This window comes from Onychostoma macrolepis, chromosome 21, assembly GCF_012432095.1.
Source record: "Onychostoma macrolepis isolate SWU-2019 chromosome 21, ASM1243209v1, whole genome shotgun sequence".
Lineage (NCBI taxonomy): Eukaryota > Metazoa > Chordata > Actinopteri > Cypriniformes > Cyprinidae > Onychostoma > Onychostoma macrolepis.
This window is the reverse complement of record NC_081175.1, coordinates 5,958,860-5,978,530: the sequence shown is the minus strand read 5'-3', so window position 1 is coordinate 5,978,530 and position 19,671 is coordinate 5,958,860. Positions and strand designations below refer to the sequence as shown.

General features: G+C 38.5%; 1 protein-coding gene across 6 annotated transcripts; it reads left to right on the top strand.

The window, feature by feature from the left end:
• Positions 1–540: 540 nt before the first annotated feature.
• Positions 541–19,171, top strand: alg13 (ALG13 UDP-N-acetylglucosaminyltransferase subunit). Of its 6 annotated transcripts, none has more exons than XM_058759062.1 (26): positions 541–1,109; positions 2,100–2,219; positions 2,424–2,507; positions 2,608–2,658; positions 2,852–2,898; positions 3,351–3,423; positions 4,015–4,096; positions 4,234–4,396; positions 5,524–5,593; positions 5,668–5,776; positions 5,895–5,959; positions 6,151–6,251; positions 6,329–6,444; positions 7,618–7,662; positions 7,765–7,861; positions 8,001–8,111; positions 8,729–8,873; positions 9,482–9,626; positions 13,735–13,770; positions 13,871–13,929; positions 14,185–14,256; positions 14,341–14,524; positions 14,667–14,759; positions 14,847–14,887; positions 16,811–16,994; positions 18,448–19,171. In XM_058759062.1, the coding sequence occupies exons 1-26, from the start codon at positions 1,095–1,097 to the stop codon at positions 18,729–18,731; spliced, it is 2,592 nt and encodes an 863-aa protein (XP_058615045.1). In that variant the 5' UTR covers positions 541–1,094; the 3' UTR covers positions 18,732–19,171. The 6 variants fall into 6 exon arrangements, with proteins under 6 accessions (XP_058615045.1, XP_058615044.1, XP_058615041.1 ...); XM_058759061.1 differs by having other exon boundaries at positions 7,998–8,111; XM_058759058.1 differs by having other exon boundaries at positions 542–1,109; positions 7,618–7,861.
• Positions 19,172–19,671: the final 500 nt, after the last annotated feature.

Below are 19,671 nucleotides of genomic sequence, written 5' to 3'. Positions count from 1 at the left end.
CATTACATGTTCATTCCTCTAAACACAGCTTTGATGCCCTGTTTAAATAGCCAGACTGCAATCTCGATTCAATCACCCAAACAATTCCTAAATGACAAGACTCCCCAAGACTATCCGATAGACTGCCCTGCTGAACAAAAAAACAAAACAAAAAAAAAACAATAGAACCCTGCCCAAAACACAATAGAAAATGTAATGGATTTAATGGTTATAATTGGAATTGTATTGGTTTTAATGGAAACTATAATGGTGTCTACTGGTATGTGATGGATTCTATTGGTGGGATGTTAAATCCTATTGGAAAAATACCCAAAACACACTGCAAAAAGCTAATGGTTCATAATGGTATTTTAATGGAAACCACTGGAATTTCTGTAATGGTTTCTATTGGGCTTCTATTGTTTTTGTTTTTTGTTTTTTTTAGCAGGGTGTGCCCTTTATCTCTTATATAAGCTCCTTATCTCTTCCTAGCAACACCCCTGATCTATAGTTTGCTAGGGTGTTCGCTAGAGTGCTGCTATGCAATTGCTATGTTTTTTTTATGTTGTTAGCTTACTTTAGCATGTTGCTAGCATGTTTCTAGCATGACTCAGGTCGATGTACTGTAGGCTACAGATATTAGATGGAATGGACGCTAACATGAGTTTAAAAGGGCATACATTTAGATTTGACGGTTGGAGTTTGAATAGTCTTTTGCTCATTAAACATTCCCTCAGTATAAGCCTATGGATTTTTCTGAATTTTGATCGTCCATTTTAGGAAAACCACAAGTTCGAACAGTTAGGCTAGTAGCCTAAAGATAATATAGCCTAGCAACTACGGGTTGAAAATATCGATTTCTCAGTTTTGATCGATTGTCATTTGATTAATCGATTTCGAGAATCGGTCTGTTTTCGGTTGATGAAGAACTTATTGAAACAGCATTTTATTTGTAGAGCGCCTCCCATGAAATAAATCATTATCTTTGTTACTTCTGATATGAAAGTAAATTGCGTTTTGGTTATCTTTCATGTAACGTTAGCAGCGCCTCGGTACAAGCGACCGATCCACTTCCAGTTTCTGCACGATATGAACATGAATGGACATCAGAAGGGATGCTGAAAGAAACGGTACAACTTACTGAAATGTACAGGCCGCAGGCCTCATGTAACTAATCGCTCACAGAGGGTTTCAACCGCGGAAAGATGTCAGTGAATCTTGTAAATAGCCTGTCACGCAATGTCACATTTACCACAGGAAAGCCATTCATTCATTCAAAGTCCATAATTCGGGCCTTTTGCTACATTACAAGTTCATTAGCCTATATTTTTACTTAGCTTAACCTGTTCCTCAGTATTTAATGTAGGCCTACGTTTTATAAATGCGTCATGAAAACAAGTTTCACTGTTTAAACGTGTACATTTCCACAACAAACTGGAGTAGAAACATGCTATTATTAGAAAGTTATTATCATAGTCTAATAGCTACATTTTTATTATATAATAAATTGTTGTTATCGGTAAAACACTGCCTTGTGTGTTTGTTTACAAATCGTTTTAATATAGTAATGTAACCTACAAACTGACAGGATTTATTTAAAGAATTAGGCTATTTGAGAAAGTTTTTTTTTTCCTTGAAAAAATACATGTAGGCCTAGTAGCCTGTAAGTTAAGTGATTCTCTATATTACACATAAAAAAAATTTTAGTCTCCGAATAATAATTTAAATGGAACTGAATTGAATTAAATCGAATTGAAATCCACTTACTTGTAGATGAATGCTGATGGCACCAAACTCCAATGAAATAAATATGAATCATATTTTTTTTGAAAGGGTTAACAGACACCCCCTGTGTAATAAATCTACTTTACTATTAGCTAAAAATCGTGCAATAGTGTTGTCATAAAACATCACGTCAATGTAGCGAGCCTACTAACAGTTTTGAGGTGTAAAGTCGCGCCAAAAGACAGTGATGCGCTTCAATTAGGCTTCATTTGCAGCACCTGTGTCACTCTCAAGCCCGAAAGGAAACTTTCGACCTTCACATTTTTTTCCGCTTTTATTCGGAAAGCCGTGAAGTTCTGTATGTGTATTGTTTTTTTATTTATTATTTCTTGAAGATGCAGAAAGCCTTGAAGAAGTATTTTGTAAACATGGACGAGTATCTGGCCAGCATCGGGCTTTACCGAAAAATGATGGCTAGAGACGCGTCCTGTCTGTTTCGAGCTGTTTCTGAGCAGGTAAATTTTATCAAAGTAATCTCAAACTGTACCTTTATCTGTGACATTCAGAAGTTTTTAAAGTATGAATTTTGAAAGTGGTGTATGCTGTAGCATAGCTGGTCAAATTAGTAGCTTGACGACATTTTTATGATTATACCTCTCCAATGAAGCACCAGGTGTTTTGAGATATGCTGCTAAACTGATGTTTTATTTTGTTATAAGCTTTATTACTCCCAGAATTACCATCAAAGAATAAGGAAAGAGTGTGTCAACTTCATTAAGGCAAACAGATGCAACTTTGAGCCTGTGAGTGAATTCAAGCTACACAAACAGAAACCTTTGTACAAACTGTCCTTAAGTTTAAACATTATAACGTGTTGTGTTATGGTTTTACCATGTCTTTCAGTTTGTTCAAGGATCTTTTGAGAAGTATTTGGAACGTTTGGAAGATCCCCAGGTTTGAATACAGGGCCTTTCATCTGGCTGCTGTCACTAAAATATTAACAATGCATATTGTGTTTTATTTTTTGCATCTTAATGATTAGGCTATTTAATGCTTCAAGAATCAGAATAACTAAAAAAAAATGGTTATCAGCCATGTAAATGTGGGTTTTCTTATTAATGTCCTTTTAATATCCCAAATTCAATAGGAAACCACAGGTCAAGTGGAAATAAAAGCACTGTCTTTGCTGTACAGGTATGCTTTGCATCTCTCTCTCTTTCTTTAATCTTGGGCCTTTTTGTGAAACATTATTAATCTGTTAAAGTAACCATATTAAAGGAATAGTTCACTCAAAAAGGTAACGCATCATTTACTCATTTTCATGTCGTTTCAAACCCATACGTCTTTTTCTTCTGTGGAACAGTTTGATTTCTGAAGGACAATCCTAGCTGCTCTATTTGATATGCTGTGAGGTATCAAAATTACAAAAAGGAGACTCCTTTGCTGTGTCCCAAGTCGCATTGATAGTTTTATGTGATAAACAGACCAAAACTCATAAACTGTTAATCTTCTCGTCCACCAAATATCTCAAATGGACTACAAAAAGTGTACATGCAGTACATGTGGACTACACTTATTTAAATACATTCAGATTTAAAATGTGGAATTTTGTGCCCGTGTTCACATGTGAATGGTCTTTGGCGCAGGCGGTGCTTTGTCATTTACAGGTATCCAGGTAAGCCGCCAACTGAGATTGCAGAGGAGGACAATTTGCCTAAGGTGAGGAATTGGTTAATCTCCATTAGTTCACATTCAAAAGTTCAAGTTCAGTTCTAATTAGGTTTTGCTATTCTGACCATGAACTGAAACAGCAGCTGCGGTTACAGAAATAACTCTGTAAACCAAAGCAGTATATATAGCTGCTTGAGGATTTTTTGCTTGCTTGCCACTATCTGAACATTTATGAGAGATTTGACACCATGAATCTGAGCAGGAAATTGTTCCATTGACGCCTGGGAAGCTGGACCCCTGACTCCAGAAGTTACATAGTGGCCATCAAATGAGAGGGGGTTTAGTGGAATCCATCAGCTCTAGATATTTTAGTGCACAAAATGTATATCATGCGAGTGGGATGTCTGAGGCTGAGATCAGTTTTTGGTTTGCAGCATTCACACAGTCTTCTGTTCTGGTTCCATCCATCATCTGATTCTCTTTTGAAATTTGAAGAAATAAGATGACCGTTTTAGTGTTTCATTTTTTTTTTTTTTTTTTCTATGCTTAAGCATTACGTCGTTGATCAAGTACTATGTAATTTGTGCAGCATTCATTATATTTCCCAGCACATTTACCATCTTGAATTCCACCCCACAGATTTTGTTGTGTTGCTCAAACAACGGCCACTATGACATTGTTTACCCCAAGAACTATCCAGTGGATGCTGCAATATGTCAGGGTGAGTTAGCAGTTCATCAAGCCCAAATCATGTGTATGATGCATCCTGAACAATCCCAAACTGTAAACATTTTGTATCTTTATTGTAACATCACAGTACTGGGATGGTGTATGTGCTGCTTTGTTTTTTTTTTTCAGCGCTTTTGTATGAACTGTTGTACACTCATGTTCTGGGAGTTGAGGAAGAAGAGCTGCAGGTGGCGATGGAGGGATTCAAAGGAGGAGGACGACGATACCGAAACAGCCAGTCTATGTGCAGTGAGGACGCAGGATACGATACCCCAGAAGACCGCCTTCAGAGGTCTTCTCTTGTTTCCTGTCTTTATTGTAGTCTCTGTCTTCCTCAATGTTTCTCTTTGTTGTTCTTGCTATCTCTAAAATACAAAGTGTTCTTTCATCATGGAGAAATGTTGAAAGCTCACATGCCTTGAGAGTATAGATTGAAAGCAAATGATTGACCCAAAATTCTGTCATTAATTTATCCTCATGATGTTCAGACTCATGTGATACACAAAAAGGAGATGTTTAGTAGAATGTCTTAGCTGTTCTTTACTATACAATGAAAGTGAATAGGGAATGGGACTGTCAAGCTTCCAAAATGCCAAAAAAAAAAAAAAACGCCTGCAGAAGTAGCCTATACAGCTTCTGCAATTATATTCCAAGGCATATGATTACTTCATGTGAGGGGAAATACTTTTTTTTTTTTGAGATGAGTATTACCTTTATTCAGTAGAAGATTCTTTAAATTGGTCAAAAGACTTTACTTACAAAAATTTTATTTTAAACTATATTTTAAATGATTATATTTCACAAATTACTGTTTTTACTGTATTGATCAAATAAATGCAGCTTTTATATATTGCAGATTCTAAAACTTTGAATGGTATTGTACTTTTTCAAAAATAGTAGCTTGATTTACATTTAGTCATTTAGCGGATGCTTTTATCCAAACGACTTACAAATGAGGACAATAGAAGCAATCAAAACCAACAACAGAGCAATAAAATGCCAGTGCTATGACAAGTCTTGATTAGCCTAACGCAGTACACATAGCAAGGATAAGGATTTTGACGTGCGTTCTTTTCGGCTCATTAAAGATTAATCTTGCAGCCACAATCTAGATTAATTGTAGAGGTTTGATAGTACTGGCTGGAAGACCTGCCAAGAGAGCATTACAATAGTTGTGTAGCATGTTCCGAAAGAAAGGGCCTGATCTTCCTAACGTTGTATAAAGCAAATCTGCAGGATGATATTTGATGGTAGTTAAATTTAGAAATTATGAGTAGTTTGTAGCTTGACAAGTTACAGGCAGGAGCAAGTAGCTTTTCCAACACTGCTGGTCGCTTTATGCTTCCATTCTTTAGAATTCCATTTGTGTTTCACCAAAGAATGTCTTAAGTTTATGTACATAGCGTGACTTTGTTCCAGAGAAGAATGGGAGTCGAGTGGTCACAGCCGCTCGGAAGACAAAACCAAAGCTGGAGCTGAGGACCAGAAGGTGACTAAAACCATAATTTAAGAGATTAAGATGTTAAACTTTCACTAGTATTTGACCGGATCTCTTTGCTCCAGGCCACAGAAGGGTCAGGAAGACTGGCTCTGCCGTACAAGGTACTGAAGGCCTTAGAGCCAGAGCTGTACCGCAACGTGGAGTTTGATGTGTGGCAAGACAGCCGCAAAGGTTGGTTTACTTTACCTCGGTTACTTTTTAAAAGTTTAAAAGATTCTTACCCTAAATTAGGAGTATAATATTTGGATAACTTTAATGTGATGTGCTTTGTGATAATCCTGTGTTATAGAGCTACAGAAGACCGATTACATGGTGTTTGCTGGCAGACAGTATTTTTTAGGAGATAAGTGTCAGGTGGGACAAAACCTTGCATCAGGTTTAAATGTTAACATATTGCAAATTGGCATGCCATTTTAATTTTTTTTTGTCACACCTCTTTCGATAAAACAGACTCTTGTTATGGGTTTTTCCATAATAATGAATCCTATTTCTGAAGCATTTCATGTCCCTGCAGCCTCTGTCATGCTCATGGTTTTGTTTCCCAGGTCCGCTTGGATCCAAAAGGGAAGTACTACAATGCCTTCATTCAAGAAGTAGGGACTCAGACCACTGCGGTGACAGTGTTCATTGAGGAACTTGGGGAAAAGTAAGCTGTGTCCTTCTGTACTTTCTCACAGGCAGACATCCCTGAGTATCTTTTAAACCTGCTCTTTGATGTTTTAGACACCTGGTTCCCTTGACCAATCTGAAGCCAGTGAATCCTGTGCCAGCCTGGAACATCACACCAAGCAGAAAAGGAAATTCCTACAACCATCCTGAGCAGTACCCCGGAGAAATAGGTTTGCCTCTTCAACTTCATTTGTATTGGGATGTACAGTAAGGCTGTTTTTCTTTAATTTAGTGGGTGATTACTTGTTTTGTGTAATTAAGTGCATGTATATAAAACTGCTGAACTTTTAAAATACTAAAACATTGAGTATGCATGCACTGCTGGTGTTAATCTTAAAATGAACTGTGTATAATAATGCTTATATTGTTTATATTGAATTTCAGACAATGGTCAGATATTGGCCTGTCATATACTTTGTGTGTCTATAGTCTGATCAGCTACAACATTAAAACCACTGACAGGTGAAGTGAATAACATTTGATTACATCATTACAGTGACACCTGTAAAGGGGTGTGATATATTAGCCGGTAAGTTATGAGTTAGTTCTTGAATTTCATGTGAATGAATGGCCAAGCAAAAGATCTGAGTGACAAGGGCCAAATAGTGATGGCTAGACTGGGCCAGAGCATCTCCGAAATGGCAAGTCTTGTGAGGTTTTCACAGTATGAAGTGGTTAGTACTTGCTGAAAATGATGCAAGTAAGGACAAGCCAGCATCAGGGTCATGAGCGCCCAAGGTTCATTGATGCACATGGGGAGCGAAAGCTTGTCTCGCAGAGAGCATGATCACACAGAGAAGCTACTGTAGCTCAAATAGCTAAAAAAAACAACTTATTGCCAGCCATGATAGAAAGGTGTCGGAGCACAGTGCATGACAGTTTTCTGCATATGGGGCTGTGTAGCTGCTGACTGATTGGAGTACCCATGATGACCACCACACTACAATGGACACATGAGCATCGTGATGCACCTTGCCACACTGCAAAACTTGTTCAGGAGTGGTTTGTTTAATGTGTTGTCTTGGCCTCCAAATTTCCCCAGATCTCAATTCCTGGGCCAACAAAGCTGATCCATGGAGGCCCGTCTCAAAACTGGCAGGACTTAAAGGATCTGCTATAAATGTTTTGGTGCTAGATGCCACACATGTTTAGAGGTCTTGTAGAGTGAATGCATTGACTGTTTAGCAGCATAAGGCGGACAGACAGAATATTAGGCAGGTGGTTTTAATGTTGTTGCTGATTAGTGTGTAGGTCTGTTACTGGTAGGTACCAGATTTATCAGCAGGGCACATGAACAGAGCAGATTGCATATTATTGAGTCATGAAAGTTTTCTTCTTTAAAGACCCAGAGCTGCGTGGACGGCGACGGTACTTCAAGAAACCTCGTGGTAAGGAGATGTTGATGGCAGTGTCTTTCAGTCGTCCTCAACCTGGCTTACCTCCCCGTCTGCAGCCCGGGCCAGGAAACATTCATCCTGTCCGTTCTCCAGGGGTACACGGTCCCGCTCCACCACCTGCAGGTCTGGCCTATGAACACTACCGACCCCACCATCCACCGAGACCACCACGTGGCTACGCCCCACCCAGGTTAGACACAAAATTCTTTACAGATGCTTATTTGTTGTTGTATCTTCTAAACATATAACCTGTCCTTACTCGTTGTATGAATCTGGTTTTTATTTTTATTTTTTTTGGTGGTTTTTTTCACACGACTTTTGGTCAGAAGTTCAACCCGATTCCTGAATAGGCACCATCTTATTGGACCAGACCTAGCCTATTATCCCAGTCCCAGCAAGCGCTGCTACCAGAGTTTTGATAACTACTCGTTCAGGTCTCGGTAAGAAAACATTTACTTTAAAATCTACATCAGAAATGGATAATGCTAGAAATGAAACAAACTATAATGAACCTGTGATGGATACAGTCTCTTTAATATAATGTATTAAAATATTTTGAACTTTTTTTTTTTTCAACTTTAAAAAAATGTGTTGTGGATATTATGAATTATGACTTAAAGACTTTATGAAATGGTTTTACAAGTGCACTTTTGCTGCTTGTTTGCTCATTTCAAGTATTTGAAAAAAAATGTTTTAAGTCATTACCCTTTTGTTTACCTTCCATTTGAAAGCTTGTTGCACAGAAAATGGCTATGAAGACATTTTCCAAATTTCCAGTTTCTTCCCTTTTTTTTTAATCAATTGATTACTGGAAAAAGCAAAGGAATATGAATGTTTATGCTATCAAAGACTGTGTCCGTGTACTTGCGCTGGCCAGTAAGAATAGTCATTACAATACTAATTTCTCACTAGAAATCATGTTCCTTTTGTGTAAAATTATTTTCTGTGAATCCATTGCATCATTTTCAATATTGCAAGATGTTTCAGTTGAATTTTATATTTTTTTTTCTTTTCTCAACAAACTGCTGACAAAGTGAGTTAAATTGTGTATGTATAGGAGTCGTCGGCGGCAGATGCACTCTCTGAATAAAGAGTGTCTGAGCTGTGTTCCTGAGCCAGGAGAGGAAACCCAAGACATAGAGGGAAGTATCACCTTCTATGAAATTGAGGAGACTGATGAGAGTGCCTTCTCACCAATACCAGTGAGACACCCAGTTCTACTTCAGTAACCGTTGGGAGCATTAAAGGGATAGTTCACCCAAAAATTAAAATTCTGTCATTTACTCACCCTCAAGTAGTTCCAAACCTGTATGAATTTTTGTTCTGCTGATCACAGAGGAAGATATTTTGAGTTTAAAGTTTGCAACCAGGCTGTTTTGGAGCACCATTGACTTCCATAGTAGGAAAAAAAATACTATGGAAGTCAATGGTGTGCCAGAACTGCTGTTACCCACATTCTTCAGAATATCTTCCTTTGTGTTCAGCAGAACAAAGACATTCATACAGGTTTGGAACTACTTGAGTAAATGATGACAGAATTTTCATTTTTGGGTGAACAATCCCTTTAAGGCCTGTTCACACCAAGATAACTACGTATATTAGCGTCTACACCAATGCACGATACCATTATGTTTGTTAAAAGTTTGCTGCTTGAAATGCTCAAGCTCTTTAAAGTCAGGTGGATTCCCTATTCACAAAGTCAGAGCCATCATTCAAATTAAAACTTTATACTTTTGTCCTTGGTGTGATCAGGCCTTTTAGGCTTTGACACTAAGATAACTGTTATGTCTGTCTCACTGTGTATCTGAAGGGTCAAGCAGTCTCCAGCCCCATGGTTCCAGGGGCCACTGCTTACTGGGTGCCAAGAGTTCCCAGTCCAATTCCTCCCTCAGGCAAACAGCCCATGACATCATCAGAGGAGGACCCTGATGAGAGGAGTAATGCTGAGGACCAAGGTACAGCCAAAATGTCTCATGGCTCTGTGTCAAAACCAAATGAGCTGACATCTACCCACATGGTCTATTATCTATATCAGGAGTTCTCAAAGTGAGGTCCATGGACACCTGCAGGGGTCTGTGATAGCCAGGGGGTCTGTAAAATTATTTTAGTGCCCTATGATTTGGTAAACGCGGACAGAATCCAGTCAAAAAAATATAAACAAAAGTAATTTACTCAATAGCATGTAATTTCATGCAAATTTGGGATGAATTAATCCAAATTATGGCTGTACATTTGATTAAATTGCAATATGGACTACTGTCTGTCTGTGAATGTTAAACCGCAATGTTAATATAAAGTCTTCATGTTAATAAATGGCACAGTTTTGACTACTAAACAAACTCAAGCACAGTTTGGTTTTCACAAGAATGGTTTTCATTTGATTTACATTTTAGTGTTTTTTATTTTTTTTTTTTAAAGCTGCAGTCCGTATGTTTTGCCTCTCTTTCGCCGTCTCTGTTTGAAAACCTGTAATTGCAGCTCTGTGCAGAATTGTCTTCCGTGCACGGGGTTGTGATCCGGTGTTCCGGCACGGCTCCAGCGCAGATGAATCTAATGTTTTGAGGTGAATGTGTGGCAGTCAGTCACCGCACCGGTGTGGATACTGTACTCCGGAATCACAGATTCTAGCCTACGTCTTGGACCCTATTATATGACCCAAATAAGAATTTTCACCATACAGTGGGTACGGAAAGTATTCAGACCCCCTTAAATTTTTCACTCTTTATTGCAGCCATTTGCTAAAATCATTTGTTCATTATTTTTTTTCCTCAATGTACACACAGCACCCCATATTGACAGAAAAACACAGAATTGTTGACATTTTTGCAGATTTATTAAAAAAGAAAAACTGAAATATCACATGGTCCTAAGTATTCAGACCCTTTGCTGTGACACTCATATATTTAACTCGGGTGCTGTCCATTTCTTCTGACCATCCTTGAGATGGTTCTACACCTTCATTTGAGTCCAGCTGTGTTTGATTATACTGATTGGACTTGATTAGGAAAGCCACACACCTGTCTATATAAGACCTTACAGCTCACAGTGCATGTCAGAGCAAATGAGAATCATGAGGTCAAAGGAACTGCCTGAAGAGCTCAGAGACAGAATTGTGGCAAGGCACAGATCTGGCCAAGGTTACAAAAAAATTTCTGCTGCACTTAAGGTTCCTAAGAGCACAGTGGCCTCCATAATCCATAAATGGAAGACGTTTGGGACGACCAGAACCCTTCCTAGAGCTGGCCGTCCGGCCAAACTGAGCTATCGGGGGAGAAGAGCCTTGGTGAGAGAGGTAAAGAAGAACCCAAAGATCACTGTGGCTGAGCTCCAGAGATGCAGTCGGGAGATGGGAGAAAGTTGTAGAAAGTCAACCATCACTGCAGCCCTCCACCAGTCGGGGCTTTATGGCAGAGTGGCCCGACGGAAGCCTCTCCTCAGTGCAAGACACATGAAAGCCCGCATGGAGTTTGCTAAAAAACACCTGAATAAGATTCTCTGGTCTGATGAGACCAAGATAGAACTTTTTGGCCTTAATTCTAAGCGGTATGTGTGGAGAAAACCAGGCACTGCTCATCACCTGTCCAATACAGTCCCAACAGTGAAGCATGGTGGTGGCAGCATCATGCTGTGGGGTGTTTTTCAGCTGCAGGGACAGGACGACTGGTTGCAATCGAGGGAAAAATGAATGCGGCCAAGTACAGGGATATCCTGACGAAAACCTTCTCCAGAGTGCTCAGGACCTCAGACTGGGCCAAGGTTTACCTTCCAACAAGACAATGACCCTAAGCACACAGCTAAAATAACGAAGGAGTGGCTTCACAACAACTCCGTGACTGTTCTTGAATGGCCCAGCCAGAGCCCTGACTTAAACCCAATTGAGCATCTCTGGAGAGACCTAAAATGGCTGTCCACCAACCGTTTACCATCCAACCTGACAGAACTGGAGAGGATCTGCAAGGAGGAATGGCAGAGGATCCCCAAATCCAGGTGTGAAAAACTTGTTGCATCTTTCCCAAAAAGACTCATGGCTGTATTAGATCAAAAGGGTGCTTCTACTAAATACTGAGCAAAGGGTCTGAATACTTAGGACCATGTGATATTTCAGGGGTTTTTTTTAATAAATCTTCAAAAATGTCAACAATTCTGTGTTTTTCTGTCAATATGGGGTGCTGTGTGTACATTAATGAGGGAAAAAAATGAACTTGAATGATTTTAGCAAATGGCTGCAATATAACAAAGTGTGAAAAATTTAAGGAGGTCTGAATACTTTCCGTACCCACTGTATATTGCCATCTGAACAAGTAACAAGTCTGCCACGTTTGTTCTGCCCAACTGAGGAAAAAGAATTACAATAAATTGCACTCCCAATGATAATTAAATCTAACGATCGGTTAGCTCATATCACATCTAACCGTGCAAATTATTGTTATACTTCATTCTCAAATTATTAATGTTAACAACATCAGCATTGCGTGACACTGAGTATCGTGTGTATTAGCATGTAGATTTCAGTTTCTGTACAGTCTAATCTCTAATTGTCATACCATTCAAATTTCACGTTAAATTCTTTTAACCCAAAAAGCTAACTATGCTCCCTTCGAACTGGTTTTCTTTAAAATGCAAATCCTGTGTAATCCCAGGCTATCAGAAGCACATTTAAAACTGGAATATAATTTAATTTCATTCTCACATGTTTCATATAAACGCAATACTTTCTGAAAATGATACATTTAATTATTCCAGCTGCTGTGAGAAAAGGCTATAGACGATCCGCCACCTGCAGGATCCTCAGATGAGAGAGCCTAGTGTGACGTAATGATGCAGTGCCATGCTCGAATTTCCCACAAAAACCTACCCGTACCACTCAAATTACAAAACATTATTATAAGCTAACCGTTGTGAATTGGGCTAAAGTGAGATGATAGTTTTGAACACTAGCTGGTTATATACTTGCTCAAATATTGATTTCGGATCATTTTTAACCCAAAAAAGTTACGGACTGCAGCTTTAAGTTAATGATTTATGCTTTCGTTTGATTACCACCAGTTTTCGTAATAAATTTGTACATAAATCCAGACAAATTAAGACAACTTCTTTTTTTTGGCTATTTAAAAAAAAAAATTATATTAATAATTGAAATGGAAAACACTGAATTTGGGAACAATAAAACAGAATTTGAGAAAATATAAAAACTGATTTCATAGGGCCCTAAAAATGTAATTCTTCTTGAACTAAGAAATCATTAAATTGTATAATTAGAGATACTTTTTGACTACTACAGTTTAATTTAACCATTTAAAAACAATTTTACAGAAATATTCAAATGGAAGTTCCAGTGGCATCTAAGAGTACAAATTGTAGTGAGCTTATGCTTAATCAGTGTTATAATTATAATGTGGTCTTTGGAAAATTGTCTCCCCTGTGTTGGGTCCCTGGCCCCAAAAAGTGAGAACACCTCATACATAAATGGCATTTTTGCGTTGTTAGTACTACGCATCATTAATACTGGTATATTGTGACACCTCTAGTCTTCAATATTTCAATATTTGTGGTATAATATATTTTTAATTGGATGGAACTATGAATCATAGACTCTCTCAGTGCCCTTCGCTCAGGTATCGCTTTTTTATTTATTTTTTTTCTTATCGATGTTGTCAAATCTGGCTCTGATAATTGTGTAAACAAATTTCCTTCTTATTAATAGACCTTGCATAGTGTCATCTTCCATTTTAGTATTCAACAAGGTCTGACATTCAGTTCTCCATTCACCACTTCGGACAAAGGCCATGAAGAAAAAGAATTAGACACTGTTCAGGTCCCCCAAGTTGAAACTCATGCTTGCAATTGATCTTATATACATTTGGTAAATACTGATGTAATGATTTGCACATTAAAACCAACAATAATTCAATGCAGAAGAATTTTTTTTAACGCTACAGCTGAAAAGTGGAAGTGCGCAACCATTTTAAAAGTGCTGTCTTGGTAGGCAGCTCACCGGGCTTTGACACAGCCCATATGTGATATGATGGATGGCGGTTAATTTTAACTGTTTGTCCTGACTAGGTGAATACTCTGAGGAGTACATCTACTCTGCCGCAGGTTAGTTCATTAACCGCTACATTTTTAGTGAAATTTCAGCTTTATACTCGTCATGATATCCTGTGTGCACTGATATTAAAAACGCATTTCTGTATTGCAGAGGCAGGATATCAGAGTCCATCGGTGTATGCTGCAGCAGCAGAGTCTACCACCAATCTGGTACTGTCTTCCAAACTTCATTTGTTAAAAATGCTCACCAAAATGCTAATACTGTAGCTGACAAGAGGTCCAGTGAGAGAACGTAGAGTAGATGTGCTCTGCACAGGCTCTCCTAAACCAACTTCATTTTCCCTTTATTTGAGAATACGGAAAATGTGACTACACTCATTAGATGAGTGATTGTGGAAATGTTTAAAATTGCTTTTGTTATAAATGAAGATTGCTAATCGGATTGAATTTTGACGCATTTTGCAGACCATTCAGGAAGGAGGTTCTCGTGCCGGGTCACCACAAGAGGGTGTCGCTACCTACAGTTACTCACAACAGGCATGTATTGTTCACAGTATTCATAAATTTGTTACACAGTTTTGCCCTGCCTTGGAGGGGACATGTGTAACTCGATCTTTTCAGGTGGTTGTGAAGTCGTCTGTCCTCTCCTCTTCTCAATCAATCAACTCTGCCCCGGCTGCAATCTTCACATCAAACTCTTCCTCCTCATCCACTGGGAGCTCCCAGACCCCCCCGAACCCACTGCAGCCCAACAACATCTTAACCCCTGGACAGCCACCACCCCAGAATGTTCTGGGCAGGCCTGGTACACAGTTATGGCTTTTTAAATTAATGTAGTGATTGTCAAGGACAGTCATCAAATACTAGTGTTAGCGAAGGAGATGACTCTAGACACTGTTCCTCATTAGTCATTGTGTAGTTTTATCCATGCCGTTTTTCCTGAGCAGTTCCGTGGTTTGTCAATGAGCTGGGAGAACCTGTCGCCATGGCGCCGCCTCCACCCTACTCTTATGACCCCAATGGCAGTGACCTTCCAAGAGGTCAGAGGGAACCACCTCATTGTCTAGTATTTGTGCATAATATTTTCTGCATATTTGTTTTTGTTGTTTTTTTTTTTATCTCCACAGATTGCAAAGTGCTCCAGTACTACTATAATTTGGGGGTTCAGGTAAGTGGGTGTTTTGCCTTTGATCTCCATATTGAGACTTATCTCTAGAGACTTACAGCATATGTAATGTCCTGGACTTACATTTAGGCATAACTCACACAAACTTTGCCTCATTTATTAGTAATATGTGGCCTCGTGTCTTTTTATTAAACAAAAGCAGCATGGAAAGTCATAAGGAATTAAAATATTAATACTGATATAAAACAATCATAATGTGCATCTATAACTATTAAATGCAGTGACGTCTTATGAGTGCACAGAAAAAATGAAAATTCTGTACATCAGTATTAACAATACTGACAAAAGTCATAACGTATGACTTCACGAAATGCATTTTTTTTTTAATTATTTTATAATTTTCCTTTGGTGCACTTAATCTTTTTTTTTTTTTTTTTTTTTTTTCCTTTCATCAAAAGCACTTTCTTTAAAAAAAAAAATATCATAGTTTAGATATACTGTAAATGGTCATGTTCTACACTAAATTTAGCCTCCATTAGAAGGGGCATTTCTGCTGCGACTTAAATGTAAACTCCCACTCCTATGATTGGCTAACATTTTTGCATATGAAATGATAATGAGATGAACTAATCATGAAAAGTGTTGATCATAGCATTATATTTTGATGCAACTGTAGTAGTAGTATTAGTATCTAAGGTCGCAGCGCTGTACTATAGCCAAACAGTCATGTCTGCTGGACACATGATGCAATGATCAAATGCTTTCATCATAACTAACAGTGCAAATATGATATAAATAAAAGACTGGTTAAGCAATGCAAACCGTCATCGGCTACATTTACATGGACACCTTTTGTTTCCAATGGAATTAAATAATTCTGATTGATTGAATCTGAACTTACTTTTTACATGTACGCTAAATAAAGTGTTCAAGTTGATGTGCGCATTTACAGTATGTCACAAGCTTCAGTATCGGATTTGATCTTTTGAAATGGACACGCTGCGTGAATATACAGAGTTTGCAAATACTGTTCTCCTACCATCGGTTCTTTTATTACAAAGAGCAGACTTAATATTTGATCTATTTCGGGTCCTAATTAGGAGACAACGAGCACATAAAGCTTTGTGCCGTGCTGTTTTTATTTATCAAGCAGTAAAATCGCCCATTCCTGTGGCCAAAACAAGCCCTCTGTGGACGAGTATGTAGTGAGGACTTATGGGACATTGTTCTTCTCCACTTCACAGACGATGAGTGGAAGGAGAATTTTAGAATAACATGAGTCATTTACAGTATGACGCTTCATTCTACAAAAACAACAGCTTGTTCCATGCATCATACAACATTACACCATTTCTATATCATTGCGCATGCGCAGTAATTTTCTAGTTTTGGTTTTCAATCCAATCAAGTTTTTGCATGTCCTCCTAATCAGATTAGAAAAGGTCCTCACCACCCCTTCCGATCCGATCAATTTTATTCAGATCGAGCTCAACTGGATCGATTTAAGGTGTTTACATGAAGGCTTTTCAATCCGATTGAACTATCAATCTGATTTATAACGTATTATTTGTATGTAAACGTAGCCACTGATTAGAATGGGAGTTTTGGTAAAAATGTAGAAATCAAATCACTGTTCTTGAATTGATCCAGAAATGATAAATAGATCGCTCTTTGATCGCTTTCTGTATACAAACAATTATAATACAGAACCGTTTTTCACGTTACTATCAGGAACGGTGTTGTGAAGCTGATTTAATCGCTGGCTTGATTCACCAATGCATAAACAAAATTGAACCACTGTGTGACAGTGTTTGTATAAGAGCCCTTGCATATTACAGGTCAAATAATACTAAAGTAACTAACAGTTGTCAGCAGAAACCAAATAATGTGGCTTACTGTCCTCAATGTACATATACATTTAATTGCTTTCTATGTGATGCATTGATGTTTTTGTATTTGTTCCAGTGGTATCAGCAGAGTTACTGGCACTCTATGGTGCACATGCAGCAGGTGTATCCTCAGCAGGTTGCAGAGGCTCAGTTCCAGCCGTACCCGAGCACTGTTCCCACTGCTGACCACACGGTCCCCCAGGCCTACCATGATCCTGTCCGCATGTGCCCGCATCCACAAGGAGACGTGGCCAGCAATGGTAAGTCATCATTACCGCAAACCTCCAAAGCTTCAGCTTTCATGGTCATCTTGAGCTTGTCATACATCTACTCTTATTCGACCAAAAACATTTTTGTCTCTTAGACGGACAGATTAAGAGCTTGTCGTAGAGGTGATTACAGTACATTGGGCAGGAAATCCAAACGTTCACCTATCTTTCATCAACCTCAAATATGGCTTATTTGAAATTGAAACCTGCAAGTAGCAGCAACTTTACATGACCAGTCCCTCTAACATTAACTTGGATAAATGTGCACTATTGGGTGCATATCCAAGTAGGGATGCAACGATACCATTTTTTTTCAGAACAGATCCAGTACTGAAAATTCAGAGTATCTACCGATTCCGATCCCAGCGCAGTTTTATGAAAAACAAGTAAATAATTTTATAGTATATATTTATGTATAAATATAAGACATTTCTTTTAAATGTATTGCACAGTAATGAAGGCAACAACATATGATAGATAAGACAGAACAAGAAATATTAATAATCTTTCATTGTGCAAAAGTATTATAATACAAAAGGGTATGGCTCCAAAACAGAGCGGCACAAAGAGCTTGTGCATATCCCATGCGCAGAATGATGTATTTGAAGCAACACAGAGTCAGTGCACAGCGCTCCGCTTAAAAAAGATCAAAGCAGAAAGGGAAGAGATATTGATGCGTAGTGTATTATGTCTGTGCGACAGTTTGAGCCTTTATGTTTTAAATCTCAGTTATTGTACGCTCTTGAAAAGAGTTTCATCGTTTTGACTGTAGTAACCGAATGCGACATGCAGTTTGAATGCTAAATGGAGGATGACAGACAGCCACAGTGGAGAGAAGAGTTTACGTGAACTTGACTCAGGCTAAATATTCATCTGTACCTCACATTAAACTATGGAACGGCTTAAGAACACTTGAAATTTTATAGTGCTTTGTTTTTGTGCCTTTCGTGGGGCTTAATGATAAAATAGAATAGTATATCCACAATATCGGATTTGGATTGGTCTTGTCTGACCGATACCGGATCTGGTAAAAATGCCACTGTTGGAGCCGATACTGAGTATCGGATCAATGCATCCCTATATCCAAGTGTTTGTGTGGAGCGTAGAAGCTATTAGCGCAGGAAATGGAGGTGCCTTAGAAAACGGTCTAATAATGCTCTTCGTGGATTTTCATCTGTGGAATGCGCCGCTTCTGGTCTTTTGCCAGTTAATCGACATGAGCAACATGCAATCAAGAATTGTTTATAATAGAGTACTTAATTTAATCGAGGAATCATGAAAGGCCTACTACATTTTAAAAGCTCATTATGATATGTATTTAAGTAATGTATATAACCGTGCAATTAGTCGACTAATGGCTTAAATGAACGACTGCTAGTTGACTAGAAAAATCGTTAGTCAGGGCAGCCCTAGTACACTCTCACCCTTGCCCTCCTCTCCTCAGGCACCCCTCTGGCCATGGAAAGCTCTCCTGCGGTGGTCCCCGGCACGGTGTTCTACCCCCTGGTGCAGGAGCAGTGTGGTCAGCAGCCCCTTCACCCCTCCTATGATCCTTACATGCCTGTGCTCTCCACAACATACCACTACCTCACGCCCTGGACGCCCAGTGCCGGCCCACACCCCCGCATCCACCACGCCACATACTGCCCCTCGTCCTCTCACCCCACCGTCAACTACATCACCACCCCCACCCACCCCACACATCTGCCACACTCACAGTTTGTCTAAGTCTCGTTTACCAGCAGAAATGTTCTTGTTTATGTTCAGTTGTTAGTTCTGTATTGTTTTCACAGACGAATGGTTATTTAGGGATCCTGCAGTGTTACTTGGCACTTAAACAGAAAGGCAGGACAGAGTAGGTGTGCTTTTACCACCCCGCACATTCGCTCCCCAATTAACATCATTTAACATTTAATAAGCATATATTGGATTTTTTCCCTAATTATTTAAGGATTTTAAAAGGTGACAGATTCTAAGTGTAATTAGAGTTCCCTTCTCATTTGCTTTTACAAATGTTTGCACACTTCTAGAATGTAGTCGTTTAGCAACACACCAGGAGTTCAAGCCTTAGGAAACCATTGTCTGTTGTTTTTCTATGTCCAAAAAATCACTACTTATAGCTGCACAAATAAAAAAATAAGAAACCAAATCAAGTTGTTTCCAAATCCATGAAGTTACAAGCTGAAACCTATTTATATGAGAGAAATTAACTTTCCATTTAAAGCATCCTGAAATGTAGCAAATGATATTATAAGAAGATGAGTAATGATGCTGAAAATTCAGCTTTGACCACAGGATTAAATTTCATGTTGCAATATAAAAATAGAGAAGTTATTTTAAATTGTGACGTAATATTGTGAAATATTAGGTTTTACTGTTTTTTTTTTTTTTTTTTTTCTAAAATAAATGCAGCCTTGGTGATTGTAGGAGACTTCTTTCAAAAACAAAAATCTTGATTTCTGAATGGTTGTGTTTGTATGTATGTGAATCTTTAAAGCTACATTAAGCAGTTAATTATTTGCTATTATTTGACTTTGTGATTAATACTATGCAAGACGAACTGGTTACAATTCATTATCTGGATAACCATGCAGTTGCTTGGCAACTTGATGAATGACTCACATTTTCACAATCTGATCTTTGAAGCTGCCCATTTTGCTTGAAAATA